The following is a 12,884-nucleotide window of genomic DNA, read 5'->3' as shown; positions in this document are numbered from 1 at the left end:
ACTCAGTGTCTGACTCTTTGGGACCCAATGGACTGCAGCCAACCAGGCTCCTTTGTCCATGGAATTCTCCAGGCAAGAATACTGAAGTAGGTTGCCATTTCCTTCTCCAGGGGATCTTCCCCACCCAAGGATGGAACCTGGGTCTCTGACATTGCAGGCAGACTCTTCACCAACTGAGCCATCAGGGAAGCTTATTATCAGTTTGAAGAAAGAGCAAGTACAGATAAGAAGATGGCTCAGGCCAGACCTGTCAGAAACAAGGTTTTTGAGTCCTCCAGGGGTCAAGGGCTTGTCGTTATGTATAACTATAATAACAAAGGCAATGAAAAGCAAGTCAAATAAACAGTTTTAACATGGAGTCAGAATTGGCTTCTGCAACATTGGTACCAGAAAAGGTTGAGTGATTCAGACCTCCTAACAGAGAGCCAAGTGCTCTAGGATTCTTCAGCTTAAGTACCTAATGAGTGGGAGTGGTGCAGGGATGGGTAGAAGGCTCAGAGCAGTCAAGGACCAAAGATGAAAATGCATCAGACCCCTTTACTGCAGAGGGGAGTTCACATTTAAGTGTCTGGTTTTCTTAAAAGGTAGCACATTTCATGCCTGGCCACGCAACCTTACACCAAGCCCTTGACCCCTGGTGGACTCAAAAACCTTGTTCCTGGCAGGTTTGGCCTGGGCCATCCTCTTATCTGTACTTGCTGCTTCAAACTAAACCAGGAATCCCAGGGCAGGAGGAGCTGCTGCTGCTGCTAAGTCGCTTCAGTCGTCTCCGACTCTGTGCGACCCCAGAGATGGCAGCCCACCAGGCTCCCCCATCCCTGGGATTCTCCAGGCAAGAACACTGGAGTGGGTTGCCATTTCCTTCTCCAATGCATGAAAGTGAAAAGTGAAAGTGAAGTCGCTCAGTCGTGTCCGACTCTTCCGGACCCCATGGACTGCAGCCCACCAGGCTCCTCCGTCCATGGGACTTTCCAGGCCTAAAAGCAATCTTAGCCAGGAAAAAGTCTTCTATCATAGGGTCGCAAAGAGTCGGACACGACTGAGTACTAAGCGCAACAACAATAACAACAACGCAACAAAAGTGACAGCCACGAGGGTCTGGGCTCACCTCACCTCCGGCAAGTTGTCACTTAGGCCCAAGGGGCGGGGCTTTGGGATCTGTCCAACCAAGAGGACGCTGAGGCAGATGGGCGGGGCGATGTCCCGCTACGTGGACTTCCTCTCTTTTTCGCATTGCGCAAGGTTCGTGTTCTGTCTGGGTCACTGGCCTGGTCATTCTCGTGCATCTTCTGTCGCTCTGGTGGTTCTCTCTGGGAGGGACTCAGACAGTCCCAGGAGACCTGGAAATGGTGAGTGTGCTGACCAGGGCATCGGACGCCGCGGTAGGACTAGTGGGAATCGGCGGAGACCCGCCATTTTGAACTGGCCCCTCGTGTTCACCCCTGGAGTGTGCAGATACGCGTTGTCTGGGGCTCCGCTCGGATCGCAGCCCCCTCGGGTTCTCAGCAGGGCTGTTGGCCAGCAGCCGGGTCCCCGGGCGTCCAATCTTGTCACTTCCGGAAGAAACTTCCGCCCCGGAGCCTCTGCCCGCTGGCTCTGCGCCTGCAGACCCTCTTCTCCCCTAGATTGTGCGCTGACCACGTGCACGGTCTTCAGGAGACAATTGGGACTTGTCCAAGATTCTGTCGCGGGATTAGCTGTTGTCTGAGGGGTCCCAGACCATCTTTTCTGCAGGAAGGAGAGGGGGAGCGCCGGGTTTCCTCTGAGTTTTCCGAATATTTGGGAAGTGGACTCTGAAAATTGAACACCTTAGCCCTCTAGAGCAGCTTTGTAGGACTGGCAGTGAATCATTAAATTTCCAGATCGCTCCCTTCATTCTCAAAGTCGATTTCGCCTCTCGGATTCAAATTACTTATCAGCTGTTTGTCTCTGCGGTGCATTTAAACACAAGCAATGTTCTAACTGTTCATCCTGTTTACGGAGTCGTGGATGGCATATTTTCAAGGGGCGGGGCGGGGCGGGGCGGGGCGGGGTGGGGGCAGTCTGTGGATATTTTACCTGAGCGGCAAGCCGCGAAAATAACCACTGGGAAGTAGGTTGCATGAAATCCTTTCCGTTCCCGATTTTTTCTTTTTTGATTGAGAACAGATATCCTAGAAGAAGTTCTTTCGTGGAGAATTTTTTTTTTTTAATTCATCTATTCATTTTTGGCTGTGCTGGGCCTTTGCCTCTGCGCCGGCCCTTCTCCAGTCGTGGAAAGCGGGGGCCTTTCTTGGCTGCATTGCTCGATCTTCTCATTGCAGTGGTCACCCCTGCCGCCTCGGAGCAGGGGTCTCAGGGCTGGTGAGCTCAGTAGTTGGCTGCGGTCTCTAGAGCACTGTCTTAGTAGGTCCCCTGCATGTGGGATCGTCCCAGAATAGGAATGGAACCCATGTCTCCTGTCTTTACCTCTGAGCCACCGGGGAGCCCCCCTAGAGGGTTTTTTGAAAACTTTTCTGGATCTACCCTGTCAGTCACTATGTTAGCTCCCCTTCAAAAGATTTACTCCCTAAGTTTCTTTTTTTTTTTTCAATAGTGTAAAATGTATTTAATTAATAGAACCTGGTAAGAGCTAAGAGAGGTTAATTTCAGGGGGTAATAAATTCTAGTATTACATTCCATTTGTGAAGAATTTTTGTTTGACTGTTTTTTATTCCCTGAGTGAGTATGGTGACTTATTTTGGACTGTACTATTGGTTGATTTCAAACGGCATTATAGGATTTAGACTTGCAGACTAAAAGTATTCAAGTATGATTAATTATGTAGAAAATAAACTTGCCCTGGAAGTATTAATTGATATATATTTTCTGAAAGGAATAGATGCTTGGGGTTTTCTGGGTAGAGTAGTAAAAGTGACTTGTAATTTTCTTCTCTCATTTCCACATAAACATTGGGTTTGAGTAATTTTCCTGAATTAGTCAGACAGAGTTTGTATACTTAAAATTTCAGTGGTGGTAGAGAGCTCTTTAAATGGAGAGCAGAGCCTGAGGTCAGTGTTTTCAGGCTAAGGCCCCCTTGGCGCCTTCAAGGGGAAGTACTTGAAGGCACTCATATACTTGGAATCATACCATTTATAGCTTTGTCAGATTGACTTCTTTTAGTTAGCAATTTACTTTTGAGCTTTCCTGGTATGTTTTCATAGCTTGATTTCTTCCCTGGTGGCTCAGTAGTAAAAGAATCCACCTGCCAAAGATTGAAAGGGATGACTGAGGAGGAGATGGTGAAGGACAGGGAAGCCTGGTATGCTACAGTCCATGGGGTCACAAAGAGTCGGACACGACTGAGCAACTGAACAACAGTTTCATCATATGGATATACTGCTGATTATTTGACTCTTGCAAGATATCTTGCTTACCTTTCAACTCATGACAGTTGTGAATAAAGCTCTACAGGTATTTATGTGCGGGTTCTGTGTGAATATGAGTTAACCTTATTTGGACAAATAACAGTGTGATTGTGGGCCTTAATTTACATATTAAGAGTATATTTTGTTTTGAAAAAAAGCTCCTGTCTTCCATGGGAAGGGTACCAGATTCCATTCCCCCCATCTTAGGGCATCCCTGGTGGCTCAGTGGTAAAGAACCCACTTGCCAATGCGGGGGATCCAAGTTCAATCCTTGGGTCTGAAAGATCCCCTGGAGTAGGAAATGTCAATACACTCCAGTATTCTTGCCTAGAGAATTCCATGGACAGAGGAGCCTGGCGGGCTACAGTCCATGGGGTCACAAAGAGTCTGACTCACTTAGTGACTACACTTTCACTTTCATAATTGCTTTACAATGTTACAATTCTTCTGTACAAAAACATGAATCAGCTATATGTACACATATATCACCTCCGTAGAAGAGACTTTTTTTTTAAAATTTTAATGGTGTTAAATTATACTTTTTTTTCTTTACAGACCTTGTGTTTGTTGTTATATTTGAAAATTCATCACCAAACCCAAGGTGACCTAGATTTCATCCTATGATATGTTCCAGAAGTTTGTTACTTTTGAATCTTAAAAAACATTTTTTCATTTATTTACATATTATTTGGCTGTGCCAAGTCTTGACATATGGAATCCTGTTCCCTGACCAGGAACTGAATTTGAGCCCCCTGCATTTGGGAACATGAAGTGTTAGCCACTGGACCACCAGGGAAGTCCTGCTTATGCATTTGACATTTAGATCTGTGATACGTTTTCAGGGCTTTTTGGTCAGATTTATAAATCCTGTGTCTGCATTTATTTTGTTTGTTTGTATGTTTTTGTGAATATCCATTATTTCCAGCCATATTTGTTGAAAAGATTTTGTTTGAATTGCCTTTCCTTCGTTGTCCAAGTTCACTGTGGATCTATAGGAGAACAATTGATTTTTTTCAGTCTGGGGAACTCCAGTTATCTGTTGTTGGAGAAACTTTCAGATGTTTCACAGAGATAAGTGAAGTGTAGAAAGTAAGTGTTAGTCGCTCAGTCATGTCCAGCTGTTTGTGACCCCATGGACTGTAGCCCGCCAGGCTCCTTTGCCCATGGGATTCCCCAGGCAAGAATATTGGAGTGGGTAGCCATTTCCTTTTCCAGGAGAATCTTCCCAACCCCGAGATTGAACCCACATCTCCTGCATTGGCTGGCTAATTTTTTTACCATGTGAACCACCTGGGAAGCCCAGTTATGCCCTAGAGAATAAATATTTGCTTTTACCTACAGGATTCATGAATATCTTGTTTCACCATGAGTAGATATTCCCTCTGTTACTTATTTGTGATTATAAGTGGGCGCTGGATTTTACAAAATCCTTTTAAATTTTCATTTCCCTCTCTGTTCCTTTCTGATACTAATAATTTCTATCTACCCTTGTAGTCGATTGACTAGATGTTTATCAGTGTTATTAATCTTGTCAAAGATCTGGCTTAAATTTTTTTCTCCTTCAATTATATTAATTTCCTTTCTGATTTTTGTAATTTATTCCACTTTCTTTGTTATTTTATGCTCTTCTCTTTGTTGTTTCCTAAAATAAATGCTTGCATTATTGTTTACAGATCTTTGTTTTTTCTGAGTGTATTTGATGATGGCATAATTTTCTCTGTAGATACTGCTTTTGCATCATCCCACAGTTTAGCTCTACGTAAATTTTAATTTCTCTTGAAACTTCTTTCATCCCATTTATTGTTTAGAGATATGCTGTTGAATCTCTGTATGTTAGGGGATTTTCCAACTCTTGCTTGTATTGATTGCTAGAGGAATGCCTTTGAGTTCTAAGAACATCGTTTATATGATTTTTGTTCTTTCAGATTTCTTAAGTTTGTTTTTTTTTTTTTTTTAAATACTAGTTATTTTTGGCTATGCTGGGTCTTCCTTGCAGCATGGGCTTTCTCTACTTGTGAGTAGGGGCTACTTTCTGGTTGTGGCATGCAGGCTTCTCATTGCGGTGTCTTCTCTTGTGGAGCTCAGGCTGTAGGTGTGGGTGAGTTTTAGTAGTTGTGGTGGCACACAGGCTTAGTTGCCCTGTCATCATGTGAGATCTTCCTGTACCAGAGATCATTCTTCTTCGTCCTCTTCATTGGCAGGTGGTTTCTTAACCGCTAGACCATTAGGGAAGCCCCTTAAGTTAGTCTTATGTTTCAGAAAATGTTCTGTCTTGTTGAATGTTCCATGTGTATTTGAAAAGAATGTCAATTTTGCTTTCGTCACATTGATCATTTCTTAGATTACAATTAAACTGAGTTGTTTCATGGTGCTGTTCAGTTCAGGTTTTTTTTTTTTTGGTTGTTTTGTACTGGGATATAGCCAATTAACAATGTTGTGATAGTTTCAGGTGAACAGGGAAGGGACTGAGTCATACATATACATGTACCTACTCTCTGACGGAGAAGGCGATGGCACCCCACTCCAGTACTCTTGCCTGGAGAATCCCGTGGACCGAGGAGCCTGGTAGGCTACAGTCCATGGGGTCGCTAAGAGTCGGACATGACTGAGCGACTTCACTTTCACTTTTCACTTTCCTGCACTGGAGAAGGCAATGGCAACCCACTCCAGTGTTCTTGCCTGGAGAATCCCAGGGGCGGGGGAGCCTGGTGGGCTGCCGTCTATGGGGTCGCACAGGGTCGGACACGACTGACGCGACTTAGCAGCAGCAGCATTCTCTTTTAAACTCCCCTCGCATCCAGGCTGCTACATAATATTGAGCAAAGTTTTATGTGCTATACAGTAAGTCTTTATTGGTTATCCATTTTAAATATAACAGTGTGTATATGTCCATCCCTAACTCTCTGTCTCCTCCCCTCAACCCTCAACCAGAAACTCATTCTGAGAGTCTGTTTCTGTTCTGTAAGTAAGTTCATTTGTATCATTTCTTTTTAGATTATACATGTAAGGGATATCATAAGATATTTCTCCTCTGTCTGACTTCACTCAGTATGACACTCTCTACTGCTGCTGCTAAGTCGCTTCAGTTGTGTCCGACTCTGTGCGACCCCATAGACAGCAGCCCACCAGGCTTCCCCATCCCTGGGATTCTCCAGGCAAGATGACACTCTCTAGGTCCATCCATGTTGCTGCAGATGGCATTATTTCATTCTTTTTAGTGGCTGAGTAATATTCCGTTGTATATATGGACCACATCTTCTTTATCTGTCCCTCTGTCGATGAACATTTAGGTTGCTTCCATGTCTTGGCTATTGTTAAACAGTGCTGCACTGAACATGGGGGCACATTATCTTTTCTAATCGTGTTTTTCTCCAGATAATTGCCCAGGAGTCCTCCCTGCCTTTTTCATGTCTTGCCTTATATAGTTTGCCACTTTGTTGCTATGTATGTACATGTGAAAGACACTTTTTTGGAGAATGGACCTTTTAATCATTTTGTCAGGTTTCTTCTAATCTCTGTGTGTCTGTTGGTCTTTAAATACTTCAGTCCATTTGGTTCTTGCTTGTATTTTTTTGTTTTCCTGAAAAGAACTCCAAGTTGATTCTAGTCTTTGTTTCTCTATATCAAAAGTGTATTTCTACCTTCTGACAGTATAGTCTCTTTGCCTTTTTTTCTCTCTATTTGATTATAATACACTTTCATCTCCATTTTAGGTGTTTTCATTTTTCTTGTTCAACTGAGATTCATCATTGGTATTAGGAAAATCTTACCGGTTGTTACTTATTTTTATCTCTCTTCTCCTTCCGTTATTTTCATTGTGTGTATATAAGTCTTCTGTTAAAGAAGGTCATGTGAGGGTCATGGATTTTATGTTCTATATATTTTTTTTTCTTTATGTGAGACTCTGGTGAAACAGGTAACAGGCCCTAAGAACAGAATATTTGGGGCATTTTTTAAAAGTCATTTCTTTTCTGTTTTCCATTTTCAGGACACCAGTTTGCCCTTTGAATCGGTGCTCTCATGACTCTGGGAGGACTTGTTCGTTTCAAGTTTTTTATTCTCCTCTTGTGACATGGAGAATCATGACTTCTAAATTCACAAATCCCAGACTAGATTGTCATCTGGCAGTGGCTGTAGTGGCTGCTTGGGAAACACTTGTTCCTGAAATTGCAGGATGGAGACTTCATGTCCTTTTGAAGGAAGCCAATGATGAAAGGCTTACATCTTTTATAATTATGAGAAAATTCACCATCAGCGTATTATGGACATTGGTGAACTCTTGTAAACTGTAGCTCTTAACCTGTTACTTAAGGGCAGTAAGGCTCAGGGTGTACTGTTAAGAGTGTGACAAAAAAGAGATTTTCCAGCACATAATTGCCCTGTATGTTCTAAAATTTGGCTGGAAGCTGCCCTGAGGCCCCAGAGTATAGGAATTTTGTGGTCTAGATTTTTTATTTTTTTTAACTTACTGGATTTTCGCTCCGCACACAGATTTGCTCTATGTCTTCTTGTGGTGGTTGGTTCTCTTGTTGCAGAGAGCACGGGACTCTAGAATATAGGCTCAGTAGTTGTGGCCCACGGGCTTAGTTGCCCTAGGGCATGTGAGATCTCTGACCAAGGATTGAACTTTTGTCTCCTGTTTTGGGAGCTTCCCTGATGGCTCAGACACTAAAGAGTCTACCTGCAATGCAGGAGATGTGGGTTCAATCCCTGGGTCAGGAAGGACTCTGGAGACGGAAGTGGCAACCCACTCCAGTATTCTTGCCTGGAGAATTTCATGGACAGAGGAATGTGGTGGGCTACGGTCCAAGGAGTCGCAAAGAGTCAGACATGACTGAGCAAATAGCACTCCTGCATTGGCAGGCAGATTCCTAAATACTGAACCACCAGTATTCATAAACCCTGTATTGGAATATTACTTTTTAAAAAATATATAATTTAGGAACCAGGAATGTCCCTAGTATTATTGCTTCTTCCCCATAACTGAGGTCTAAGTTTGAAATTGCTTCCTACCTGCGTTTTTGTTTTTTTTAATAGAAAAAAAGGAAAAACAGACTCTGTGATAATTATTACACAACGTAAAGGCAGTGCTTCTGCAGAAGAGTATTTATATTCAGGCAACGACATGTGATTTCTTCTAAATATTTGGAGGACCTTGGGACAGTATGGCCAGCTGGGCTTTGTTAAAAGTTTGAGTTCTGCAGGCCACCTGGGCACTAGGTGATAGAACTAGAAAACACCATCCAGTTTTTCGCTGCATTTTTATTCATTGAAACCTCATGCAGTCCGGATCCTCTACCCCCATGGGGCACTGTAAATTGTAGACCGTAAGGAAGAATATGAAAGAATTTTTTCACAAGAACTAAATGGTTCCTAAAATGGTATTTATTTCATCTGCATAGGATTTCTAATGTTTCCCTACATTCTCTGGCTCTGCTGTGATCGTGATATGAGTGACACTGTAACCACAGAAATGAAGTGTAAATGGTTTCGTTTCTTCATGCTCCTGTCAAATTATTGAGGAAATGTGGAGAGTAAGTTTTTCATGATCAAGTCATAGAATAACTCTTTATAAACAACAAAATAGTACATCACCCTCCTATATATGGAGTGTGGATATCTAGTGCTGTCTCATGCATCTTACTGTGTACATATTTTGGGTGTTTTAGGACTCTTTGGCCTTTGAGGATGTGGCTATAAACTTCACCCTGGATGAGTGGGTTTTACTGGATTCCTCACAGAGGAAACTCTACAGAGATGTGATGCGGGAAAACTTCAGAAATGTAGTCTCAGTAGGTAAGAATGAAGAATTCCTTCACTTTGTCAATTAGAGAGCAAGTGTTTCTTATCCATCTGTACTGTTCAGAGATGTGGAATGTGGAAAGGGAGGACACTGGTAAAAAAGAGTAGGGGGAAGAAAAGGAATTCCCTGGGACTCCAGAGGTTAAGTATCAGCACTTTCACTGCCGTGGCCCTGGTTCAATCCCTGGTCAAGAAACTAAGATCCCACAAGATGTACAGAGAGGTGAAAAGAAAAAAAAGAAACTGGGTGGTGTCAGAGTTCATCATGGGCATAACATTCTATAATGTCTAATACTTTGGGATCTTTTTTCTGGGTCTGCATTTCAGAAGCAAAACAGGAAGATCATGACATTGAAGATCAGGACAAAAACCAGGAGAGAAAATTACGGTGAGCCACATGTACAGTACAAAGCATGTCTCATGTGAGAATCTTATGAAAACCTAAAAGGAAGCAAACAAAATAAATAGCTCCATCTTCAAATTTAGTTGTTTTTAGAAAATGTCTTCCTCAAATTTTCTTAAATGTGATATAAATGTTCTGTGTTTGAAATATAGTTTGTGTGCAGTCAGTATTCATAAAGCCTATATTTGAATATCACTTTTTAATAGAAAAGGGAAAGTCCTGTTAACAGCATTCAGTTTATTTGACTTCTACCAAGTCACACAAGATAGAAAACCTCACTATTCCTATAAATCATAATAAAGACAATAAATATAATGTAATTAAGAAAAAAAATCATTACTAGTATTCTCATGATTTACAGAAATCCCAAGGCAGAGAGACACTCTGAAAAGAAAGACATTAATTCCTCTGAAGAAAGCTTCAACCTTATTCCAACTCCCAATGTGAAGAGAACTCGTGATATAAAACCATGGGAATGCAGAGCATGTGGGAAAGTCTTCATGTATCATTCATCCCTTACTAGACACATGAAATGTCACATTGAAAACAGATCAGGAGATCGCCGAAAGTACCGTGAGAAGGTATATAAATGTAAAGAATGTGGAATAGCATTCATTTTTCCTAGTGCTCTGAAAACCCATGAAAGGAGTCACACAGGGGAGAAGCCCTATGAATGTAAGGAATGTGGCAAAGCCTTCGCGTGGCACACAACTTTTCGAAAACACATGGGAACACACACTGGAGATTTACCTTACAAGTGTCAGAAATGTGAGAAAGCATTCATTTATCCCAGTCACCTACGAATGCACGAAAGCACTCATAAAGGACATAAACCCTATAAATGTACAGAATGTGGAAAAACCTTTGAAAGTCCTGAAACTATTGAAATACATGAAAGGATTCACAGGGGAGAAAAACCTTATGAATGTAAGCAGTGTGGTAAAGCTTTCAAACGTTTGAGGTCCTTCCAGGCACACAAAAGACATCACACGGGAGAGACACCGTTTGTATGTAAAACATGTTCTAAAGTATTGAATACTGCCTGGTCACTTCGAAATCATGAAAGAATCCACACTGGAGAAAAACCATATAAGTGTAAGGAATGTGGTAAAGCCTTCTTATTGAATGTAACCCTTCAGAAACATATGATAACACACACTGGGGATGGACCTTATAAATGTAAAGAATGTGAGAGAGTATTCATTCATCCCAGTTCTTTTAAAGTACATGAAAGGAGTCACACTGGAGAGAAACCATATCAATGTGACCAGTGTGGTAAATGGTACCGGTATCCATCATTTTTAAAAATACATCGAAGGACCCATAGTTGACAGGGAGGAGACCTTGAATGTTTGGGAATGGGAAATAAAAGGGAAACCTTCTTTTTCACTTATGTTGACATGCATGAAAGAATTCACACTGGACAGAAACCTATCAATTTGATGGAAATGTCAGAAATCTTCCGTTTGTGTCTCAGTCAGTCAAAGACCCACGAGACTACACACTGGATGGAAATCATATAAAATGTGAAGAATGTGGAAAAGGCTTTTCCGATCTTAGTTTCTGGATCCATAAAAGGATTTACTAGGTAAAACCTTGTTTGTAAACAGCCTCAGAAATACTTAAATTGGCTGATATCATTATATGGAAAAACTCCCATGGAGAAGATGTGTAAATGTAAATAACATGAGATAAATTGATGGAAAGTAATCCATGCTTAATGTTCCAGAAAACCTTCAGCATGAAAGAGTTGTTTTATTTTTATTTATTAGTATTTTCTTTTGACCTCAATTTGGGACATGTAGGATCTTAGTTCCCCAACCAGTGATGGAAGCCATGCCCCTGCAGTGGAGGCACGTTGTCTTAACCACTGGACTGCTGGGGAAGTCCCAAAGGAATTGTTTTTAAAATTTATAAATGTGTTGTGTTTACTAAAGATCTTTCTTCAAGTTTAATCTTAAATGGTGGATTTCTACTCATTTCAGAAAGGAATATTGATGTCAGTTATTTCTGTAAGTTATCTTTCAACCACAGTACATAAGGTTTAAAGGTAGTATTTTTTCCTTTACTCAGATAGTGATTTTTTTCCCCTCTTTGGGTGTAATAGAAAAGGATAACTTTGTTTCTTTGCTAGGCAAAGGGGGCCACAGTGGGCTAATGCCCTCAAAACCATGTGTTCCCACTTGGGGAAGAGACTGAGAAAGTTTTATAGTAATTGTTCAAAGAGGTTCACTTCATGGACATTCTTTTGACAGTTGGGGTGGTGAGGCAAGTTGGAGTCAGCATCATCAACCTGAGGTCCAACTGGTCTGGGGTCTACCTGTTTGTGGGCAGCATGCCCTCCTTAATCATTAACTTCTCCCACCTGAGGGAGTTTCAGTTTCTGAAAAATAGCTCAAAGATAGTGTTGTGTGTGTTCATTGATGGGGAATCAGAACCTTGCCCCAAGGCTGCTCTTGACTTTATCCCTGGTCTTGCACTCCCTCCCTTCCCTGATTAACAGCTGCTTGCCTCAGCCCACTGGAACTCAGGGAAGCTCATGGAAGCTGAGTGAAGGCTGTTTCCTGTAATCAAAGAGATGGACACAGGAAGGCCTTGTCCCCAGGAGCCCCACAGGGTCCGGCTCAGTATCAGTGTGGCAGTTCCTAGATATATAACCTATTATATATATTGTACCCTTTTTTATGGGCTTCCGTGGTAGCTCAACTTGTAAAGAATCTCCCTGCAATGCAGGAGACCCCTGTTCAATTCCTGGGTCAGGAAGATCCCCTGGAGAAGGGTTAGGCTATCCACTCCAGTATTCTTGGGCTTTCCTGGTGGCTCAGACAGTAAAGAATCCGCCTGCAATGCAGGAGACCTGGGTTTAATCCCTGGGTTGGGATGATCCCCTGGAGGAGGGCATGGCAACCCACTCCAGTTGGTGGTGGTGAGTATAGGAGCCTTTTTCCATTGCCATTCTATTAATCACTTGGAATTAATATTATGTATGGCTAGGATGTCAAAGAGTATTGTTGCTAAGTCACTTCAGTCATGTCCGACTCTGTGTGACCCCGTAGACAGCAGCCCACCAGGCCCCCCCGTGCCTGGGATTCTCCAGTCAAGAACACTGGAGTGGGTTGCCATTTCCTTCTCCAATGCATGAAAGTGAAAAGTGAAAGGGAATGCTACTAGGTAAATTATGATTTTTCCTGTTTGTTTTTTCTATTTCTGACTAATTGAACAGACTGCTTGCATGCATGCGTGGGTGCTCAGTCATATCTGACTCTTTTTGACCCTTTGGATTGCAGCCCACC

The 12,884-nt window shown here is 42.2% G+C and overlaps 1 protein-coding gene and 1 long non-coding RNA gene across 2 annotated transcripts; both read left to right on the top strand.

Annotated features, from left to right (window-relative positions):
* The first annotated feature begins 1,273 nt into the window (after positions 1-1,273).
* Positions 1,274-9,641, top strand: LOC128051571 (uncharacterized). The gene is made up of 4 exons (XR_008199725.1): positions 1,274-1,349; positions 8,789-8,920; positions 9,056-9,182; positions 9,516-9,641. It is a non-coding gene; the product is annotated as an uncharacterized LOC128051571 (long non-coding RNA).
* A 462-nt stretch (positions 9,642-10,103) lies between these two features.
* LOC128051564 (zinc finger protein 791-like) lies at positions 10,104-10,988 on the top strand. The gene has a single exon (XM_052644192.1). It carries the CDS (start codon positions 10,119-10,121, stop codon positions 10,920-10,922), a length of 804 nt encoding a protein of 267 aa, XP_052500152.1. The 5' UTR covers positions 10,104-10,118; the 3' UTR covers positions 10,923-10,988.
* Positions 10,989-12,884: the final 1,896 nt, after the last annotated feature.

The sequence above is a fragment of the Budorcas taxicolor genome, chromosome 7, assembly GCF_023091745.1.
Source record: "Budorcas taxicolor isolate Tak-1 chromosome 7, Takin1.1, whole genome shotgun sequence".
Classification (NCBI taxonomy): domain Eukaryota; kingdom Metazoa; phylum Chordata; class Mammalia; order Artiodactyla; family Bovidae; genus Budorcas; species Budorcas taxicolor.
Note: the sequence above shows the minus strand (reverse complement) of the source record. Positions and strands in the feature narration are given on the sequence as shown.